The sequence below is a fragment of the Centroberyx affinis genome, unplaced genomic scaffold (genome assembly GCF_046629955.1).
Source record: "Centroberyx affinis isolate AG114_WGS23_722 - 3 ecotype Tasmania unplaced genomic scaffold, CSIRO-AGI_Caff_v1 ptg004502l_1, whole genome shotgun sequence".
Taxonomy (NCBI): Eukaryota; Metazoa; Chordata; class Actinopteri; order Beryciformes; family Berycidae; genus Centroberyx; species Centroberyx affinis.
The window spans coordinates 12,501-21,395 of NW_027282150.1; the positions used below are offsets into that span (position 1 = coordinate 12,501).

At 43.3% G+C, this 8,895-nt stretch overlaps 1 protein-coding gene across 1 annotated transcript in view; it reads right to left on the minus strand.

Annotated features, from left to right (window-relative positions):
* Positions 1–8,540, minus strand: part of LOC139665237 (properdin-like) — a 20,446-nt gene extending 11,906 nt beyond the window's left edge. The window contains exons 1-3 of the mRNA XM_071544232.1: positions 8,129–8,540; positions 6,414–6,555; positions 530–690 (exon numbers count right to left, since the gene is read on the minus strand). Of these exons, the coding sequence (XP_071400333.1) occupies positions 530–690; positions 6,414–6,555; positions 8,129–8,183 (358 nt within the window). The 5' untranslated portion in view covers positions 8,184–8,540. The remainder of the gene's footprint in view (positions 1–529; positions 691–6,413; positions 6,556–8,128) is intronic.
* Positions 8,541–8,895: the final 355 nt, after the last annotated feature.

The following is an 8,895-nucleotide window of genomic DNA, read 5'->3' on the forward strand; positions in this document are numbered from 1 at the left end:
ATCTGATCTAATCTGATTTGATCTAATCTGATCTAATCTAATCTGATCTAATCTGATCTGATCTAATCTGATCTAATTAGATTACAGCAAATCTAATTGGATCTGGATGAAGAACTGTCTGTTTAACGTAGTGTTCTAGAAGGTGATTGGATTTTCATCAACTGAATAAATGAATGGACTAAGGTTCTTGATGGACTGAGGTTCTTGATGGACTGAGGTTCTTGATGGACTAAGGTTCTTGATGGACTGAGGTTCTTGATGGACTGAGGTTCTTGATGGACTAAGGTTCTTGATGGACTGAGGTTCTTGATGGACTGAGGTTCTTGATGGACTGAGGTTCTTCAGCAGTCAGTCTGCAGGTCTGCAGCTGATCAGAGAACGTTGAAGTGAACTTCAGTCGCTCTGAATCTTAAAGACATTTCATTTTCATCAACAAGGACTAGTGGTGTCTGTGTGTGTGTGTGTGTGTGTGTGTGTGTGTGTGTGTGTGCCTGCCTGTGTGTGTGTGTGTGTGTGTGTGTGTGTGTACCACAGCAGGCAGCGCTGCATGGTTCAGTCTGCAGGTGGTTCTTGGCGTCCGGACAGTCTGGTTGGCCGATGCCAAAACACTTCCTGCTCCTCTGCCTCACGCCGTCGCCACACTGGACGCTGCAGGGTGACCATGACGACCAGGGAGACCAGACCAGGGGCCTGCACACACACACACACACACACACACACACACACACACACACACACACACACACACACACACACACACACGCACACAAAGATCCTCTTTCTGTTTCAGTTCTTCTTCCAGTAAATGCTGAGTCGTTGCTTCTAATTTTCTATGAAATGCAACTAAAAAGGTTTCTTTTATATTTTGATTTTCTGTTATAAAATAGATTCAGAAAAACCCAAAACCTTGGTTCCCCCAAGGTTCTCCAGTTCTATCTAGAACCATAATTCTGATTGGTTGAAATAAAAAATGTTCAGAATAAAGAACCCAGTGTGGTTCTTAAAAGGTTCTTCAATCCTGCTGGTTTGGAACATTTCATCGGTTCTTAAAGATTCTTCACAGCACCGTAAAGGTTCTGTGTGGAACCGTGACGAGGTGCCGGAGGGAACGTGTGAATCAGAGATGATTCAAGCTGCATGAGGAGATTCTTCAGAACTGATCTGATACTGAGCAGAAACCAGGAACTGTCTCGGTTCCACCGGTTCCACCGGTTCCACTGCAGATTCTGACCGAGTGACATGACACTGAAACAGAACATGAGCAGAATCCTCTCTTACTGTTGTAGTTACTGAAGGAAGACGCAGAGTGAACGACTTCACACATCTAACTGGATATTTAATATGCAGCTGTTTAATATCTCAGGCTTATTAAATATCTCGTGCAGAATGTGTTCACATGTTTCTGAGCGTTTCTCATTTGCCAAGAATTTATTTCAATGATTCTGACAGAATGATTTTCTTAAATGAGCTGAAACTATAAGTACAATCTCTGAAATAGTTGTGTATATTTGTGTTCAGTATAATTTGTGTTGAAGCTGAAGTCCTTCATGTATTAACTGAAGCGGCCCACAGGCCACGCCCCTCTGCTGTCCGTGCACTCTGCATGTTCTCCGTGTTCACATGTTTTCCTCCACTGTCTCAACACATACATGACTGAAGACCCATGACCGTGTTTGTGTCGTATGGAATATCATGTATATAATCTAGTAATATGATGTATGATCAGAGGTGGAAAGAGTACTGACAAATCCTACTCAAGTACAAGTATTGTTACTTCAGTGAAAGTTAACTCAAGTACAAGTAAAATTACTAGTCCAGGAAATGACTCAAGTAAGAGTAAAAAAGTAGCCTATTTAAAAGTACTCAAGTAAAAGTAAATTTGCGTTACTTTAAAAATGTTTCATATTTTAATTATCCCGAAAACAAACATTGCTCCGAAAACACAAACTCTCCCTGCAGTTAGAAAGATTCATGGCCTGCAGTCAGTCAGCCCTGCTGCCTCCTAATGTTTCACACCTCGTTCACACTGAATCTTCCATCGTTTCTCAAACAAACAGAAGCACATGGCTAATTATTATGCAGAATGACGTCATCGGACCTTCCCGGGTGCAGCGGAGGAAGCCGGCTGTCGGACCTCCCGGTCGGATATTTACTCTGACAATCCTGCTTCCCTGGTTGGGATTCTGCAGCGTTCCATGCAGCAGTGACATCACGATGGTAGTGAGGCTTAATCCCCTAAGAAGAACAAGCTGCTCATGTTTTCTTCATGGAGCTCATGGTCTGGGGCTCGTTCAGTCTAAATACAGTCTGCACCGTTTTGCTTCGGTTTCCGGGTTGAACGTCATGTTTCCTCTAAACGGTGTGAAACGCTCTGAGGTACGTTGTCTCTCGTCTGGTGGGCGTGTCAGAGCTGTTAGCCAATCAGCAGCCACGTGTATATAAACCCCGCCCTATTAAAAAGGCAGTGAACACAATGGATCAACAAAAGTCCTTTACTAATGTGTCTGCTGCAGCTTGCTGTCTGCAACAACTGAACTGACTAGAAGACGTTTGTATCTTTTGCTGTATGAACCATGTGGAGTGACTCTTTCATAAACTTTTCTACTCCACTCTACTCCTCTAAATGGTAAATATTACAATATCATATCACAACAACAGTGATCAGCAATAATGATAGGCCTAATACTCATAATAAAATAATTAGCTCATATAGATGGTAACACAGTCTGAAGGTAAGAAGTGGATTATCCTTCACCTGAAATGTTTGCCTTGTCATCCTGAAATGCAAATGAGGCAAATGTTGGATCACTATAATGAGGAAGCAGTTTCCACAAACCCTTCAGTCCACTGGGATGTTTCTGCTGTTCTGGACGGAAAGAGCAGTGACTGTAACACGAGCGTGTTTTGTAGAATTAAACACATATCTAAAGAACACAAAGAATGTCCTTCTCAGCTGCCGTAGTTGCATCTCTTGCGTAACACAACAGGATGTTCAACGCTCCACCGTTTCTGTTTAATTAAACGTTTTGCTACGTTCTGTCGGGGCTGAACACAGAGCCGGTGTTTAGAGCAGTGAGTGGTGAAGTTGGTAAGTTACCGGTCGTCAGTTCGGACAGCCAGATACATACACAGATGCTCCCAATCAACGGGGGGAAAGAGGGTGTGAAACAATAGGAGGCAGGGCCTCCAATGGGACATTTTTCGGACTATTGGGGTTTCGGAATAATGGGCCGTCTGGGCGGTCCCCAACACACACCTTGCTAATTATCTAGCCTAGCTAGCTAGCTGGATGAGTGTAGCCTGAGCTGCTAGCAGCAGCAATATCAGAACCAGATCAGATCCGTCCATTTTGGCTATCAGCCGTGTCAAATGAAACTGAGATTTCTGACCCAATGTGACGATGGGGATCGTTACAATTTTGTGGATCGCCTACGCCTGTCTAATTCAATTGGCCAGTCTTGAGCGCAATTTAATTTCATTGGCCACTGCACTAACGAGCCACCAGTTGCGCCCTAAATGCGGAAGTGATTCTGGACTGTTAGTGAGCGTCCCAATGCTACCATGCTGTTTTCATAGTGCGGTGTGCAAAACAAAAATCTGAATTTACTCAGTAACGGAATGTACATTTAAAAGTAGCGAAGTAGAATATCTGTTATTTAAATTACTCGAGTAAGAGTAAAAGTATAGCATTATAAAAATACTTTAAAAAGTACAAATCCTCAAAAAAACTACTCAAGTACAGTAACGAGAGTACTTGTACTTCATTACTTTACACCTCTGTGTATGATACTGTATACATGTAGTATGTATCATGCAGTATGTATGTGACATGTGTATCATGTATGTGACATGTGTATCATGTATGTGACATGTATGTGACATGTGTATCATGTATGTGACGTGTATCATGTATGTGACGTGTATCATGTATGTGACGTGTATCATGTATGTGTGACACGGGGTCTAGCTGTTGTGTTTAAGAAGCATTTTAATTGCCGCCTATTAAACTCTGATCATTTCTCCAGTTTTGAGGTGCAATTAATTACAGCAGGCCTGGTCAATCCTTTTAATTGCTCTTGTGTATCGTCCGCCAAGAATACATAAAACTTTATTCCACAATTTTCGGACTTTCTTTCTAATACCATGCCCAACTTTGATAACTAACTAACTTTGAGTCCTGATTCTTGGTGACTTTAATATTGATGTTTGTTGTCCCTCTAAGCCTCTTGTGAGTGAATTTATGCATCTGGTTGAATCTTTTATTCTTGCTCAGCTTACTACTGGCCCTACTCACAAGCTAGGCCATACACTGGACCTAGTCTTATCATTTGGTTTTCCGATTTGCAATATGGAAATAATTGATGCTTGTCTGTCGGATCATAGTGTTGTTGTATTTGATTCATTCCTGCCTTTCTCACCTACTAAATCTCAGCTCCCTGTTCTCGCTACATTAACTCTTTGACTGCCAATAAATTCTCCGAGGCCCTCATAGCTGCTCCCAATACCTGTACTATTGAGGCTTCTGCTCCCCATCTCAACACTGATTAACTTATTTCCTTATTTATCATTTTTATTTATTTTTCGCTGCATTTATTTTTCAGATCCTACCTCAGCAATAGAAGTTTCTCTGTCAACATAGGCAATTTTTCCTCTCCCCCAGCTAGTCTCTCCTGCGGGGTCCCACAGGGTTCCATCCTAGGCCCCATTCTGTTCTCTATTTACTTACTTCCCCTTGGTCAAATCATTCAAAAGTACAACATTTCCTTCCATTGCTATGCAGATGATACTCAGCTCTATCTCCCCCAGAAACCAAACGACCGGTGCGATCTAAACAGTCTCATGGACTGCCTTGAGGATATCAAGTGTTGGATGGCACAAAACTTCCTGCAGCTGAATGAAAGCAAGTCTGAAGTTGTCCTACTCAGCCCCCCTGACTCCATCAAATTGATCGCCAACAGCCTAGGCAACCTGTCCGCTCTTGTTAAACCCTATGTCAAAAACCTTGGTGTGATATTTGACTCCGCCTTTAAGTTTGACAAGCAGGTCAATGCAGTAGTAACAGCCAGTTTCTTCCAGCTTCGCACTATTGCCAAAATCAAGTCTTTTCTCTCATTCAAAGATCTTGAGAAGGTCATCCATGCCTTCATATCCTCCCGCTTAGACTATTGCAATTCCCTGTATACTGGGATTAGTCAGTCGTCCCTGTCCCGCCTGAAACTGGTCCAGAACGCCGCTGCCAGGCTCCTGACGGGTATCCGGAAGAGAGACCATATTAGCCCTATTCTGACCTCTCTCCACTGGCTTCCAGTGCGGTTCAGAATTGATTTCAAGGTTCTCCTGTTTGTCTTTGAAGCCCTGAATGGGCAGGCTCAAAACATACTTTTATTCTTTAGCGTTTGGATCCTCCTGATATGGTTGATATGTGCCAATGATCTGTCGATTTGTACCCATGTGCTGTGTGTTTTGCTGCCTGCTCTGGTTTGTACAGCACTTTGGTCAACATGAGTTGTTTTTAAATGTGCTTTATAAATAAATTTGACTTGACTTTGACTTGACTTGTGACATGTGTATCATGTAAAATAAATAAATAAATAAACGGAAAACGTTTTTTTCCTTTTAGGTCTGTCATTATCTAATGGTGTTAGGAAGGCCAGTCTCTTATATTATTTTATTTATTGATATATTATTTTGAGGCAATTAATATTTGTACTAGGCGGTGTTAGGAAGGCCAACCTCTTTTATATTGTTTTATATATTGATCTAGTTTTATTTTGAGGCAGTTAGCCTGCTGCCAGAGCCGCCTGGACTCTGCTGGGCAGGTGAGTCTTGTTCTCACCTCGACATTTTCCTGTGAAGTCTTCTGTGGGCTGGTTTCACCGACTTTGCTGTCGGCTTTGTGGTGTTAAAGAGCATAAAAGAAAGATCTTGTGTATGTCCTCCTTATGAGGACAGGGATTTGTGCTGATATGTGGGCATATGTGAGGTTTAACGTTATATTGTTAACTGGCATTTACGTGACAATGCATCTCAGGCCATGCTGCAGAGTAACGCAAAAGCAAAAGTAGTTTAACGAATTACTTTCTACAGGGAGTAAATAAGTAAAGTAATGCATTACTTTTTTTAAAAGTAAGGAGTAATGTGTAATACATTACTTTTTTTGAGTAACGACCCCAACACTGGTAATGACATTGTGTGTGTACTGTGTGAGCTGATGTGACCGTCCCGTCACTCATTATCATATTTTCTGTTGTTTTGTCCGTCAGGCAGAAGAATCGTGATCTCAGTTCTAAAGAAGAAAATCGAGATTCTCATTTTATCCAGAATTGTGCAGCGCTAGTTTACAGGTAGTGTGTGTGTGTGTGTGTGTGTGTGTGTGTGTGTGTGTGTGTGTGTGTGTGTGTGTGTGCACTGACCCACAGGAGCGACACACTCCGTCCGTTGCCTGGTAACCGTACTGAGGGTTCTGGCAGCAGTCGTCCTCCTCCTCCACCTCTCCCAGCTCGTCCTCACAGCGACCGGAGAGCAGGTCCACCCGGCCGAAACACCGCACACAGCCTGCACACACACACACACACACACACACACACACACACACACACACACACACACACACACACACACACACGCACACACACACACACACACACACACACACACACACACACAGCCTGTAAGTTACATCAACATGTGGTAAAAACACATAAAAACAGTGTGTCTCTTGTTTCATATCCACAATTGTGTGTGTGTGTGTGTGTGTGTGTGTGTGTGTGTGTGTGTGTGTGTGTGTGTGTGTGTGTGTGTGTGTGACTCACAGGGGGATTCCAGGGTTTCAACACAGAGGAATTCAACTTCTCTCTCACATGTTTTCCACTGTTTTGATACTGTGACAAAACTTTACACCGATATTAATTTCTCTGATTCACTTCATGTGCTTCGTGTTTGCAGTTTGAGTTTAAACTGTTTACCTGTTGGACGGTGTGTGTGTGTGTGTGTGTGTGTGTGTGTGTGTGTGTGTGTGTGTTGTGTGTGTGTGTGTGTGTGTGTGTGTGTGTTGTGTGTGTGTGTGTGTGTGTGTGTGTGTGTGTGTGTGTGTGTGTGTGTATTACCAACAGATGTTCCAAGTAATTTGTGTTGATTTGGCAGTAAAGTTGCGGTTGTGTGTTTTTATGTTAATTAACCCTTTCAGTCTGACCCAGTGGAACAGTGAAGGTTTACTAATAACTGTAAACATGTGAAGGAAGTGACAGATTCTGACAAAACAAACAAACAACTCTGTCACTTTTTTTCACCTGTTTGCAGTTATCAGTAACATTTTATTTTCGGTGTTGTCACTTCAGGGTTTAATAAACATAAAGACAGATTCACTTCAAAACCCTTCAGCAGCAGGATAGTTTTTCTGTCTCGTCACAATCTGCTGTGTCACTCTCTCTCACTTTGTTTCACCTATTTACAATTACTGCTAAAGGTTTTATTCTCTTTGTTCCTTCATCATGTGTTTCCTCAGACTGGATCTCTGTGTTCCACTCTGTGTTCCACTCTGTGTTCCACACTGTGTTCCACTCTGTGTTCCACTCTGTGTTCCACTCTGTGTTCCACACTGTGTTCCACTCTGTGTTCCACTCTGTGTTCCACTCTGTGTTCCACTCTGTGTTCCACACTGTGTTCCACTCTGTGTTCCACTCTGTGTTCCACTCTGTGTTCCACACTGTGTTCCACTCTGTGTTCCACTCTGTGTTCCACTCTGTGTTCCACACTGTGTTCCACTCTGTGTTCCACTCTGTGTTCCACACTGTGTTCCACTCTGTGTTCCACTCTGTGTTCCACTCTGTGTTCCACTCTGTGTTCCACACTTCAGACTGAAAGGTTTAATAAACATAAAGCTGTTCCTTTATGAGCCAGCAGTGACTTCAGCCTGTTCCTCCAGACAAAGTGAATGGAGAGAGAAAAGCAACAGATCACAGAATCACTGATTGATCATGGAGGAAGAGACCCGACCCAGACCCGACCAGAGTCACACAGAGCTTCGACTGAACTGTCCATCCCATAATGCACAGGGACCCGTATCGGACTGGATCGCTACACTAAGCGGCAGTAAGCAGGAGAGGGTCAGAGGTCAGAGGTCACTGACCTGAGCGCTCCACAGAAACCAGCAGCAGAACCAGAACACACAGATTCATCTTCATCGTCCTCCTCTTCCTCCTCGTCTGATCGTCAGGCAGCGTCTGAAGGAATCTGACTGAACACTGTCGATCTCTCTGTCTGTCGATCCCTCTGTCTCTCTCTCTCTCTGTTGATTTCTCTGTCTGTCTCTCTCTTTCTCTGTCGATCTCTCTCTCTTTCTGTCGATCTCTCTGTCTCTCTCTCTCTCTGTTGATTTCTCTGTCTGTCTCTCTCTTTCTCTGTCGATCTCTCTCTCTTTCTGTCGATCTCTCTGTCTCTCTCTCTCTGTCGATCTCTCTCTCTTTCTGTCTCTCTCTCTCTGTTGATTTCTCTCTCTCTCTCTGTCTGTCTCTCTGTCTGTCTCTCTCTCTGTCGATCTCTCTCTGTCTCTCTCTGTTGATTTCTCTCTCTCTCTCTCTCTCTCTGTCTCTGTTATAACTCAGGTTTCTTTGCTTTCTCTTTCCTTCTAGTGTCTCTTTTGCTTTCTTCCCTTTTAGATTGTGTGTGTGTGTGTGTGTGTGTGTGTGTGTGTGTGTGTGTGTGTGTGTGTGTGTGTGTGTTCAGCATTTCCTGTAAGTCCAACAGCCCAAACTGACCTGTCATGATGCAACAGGCTCCCTGTTTCAACATTAGCTGATAAACACACACACACACACACACACACACACACACACACACACACACACACACACACACACACACACACACACACACCACACACACACTTCACAACAG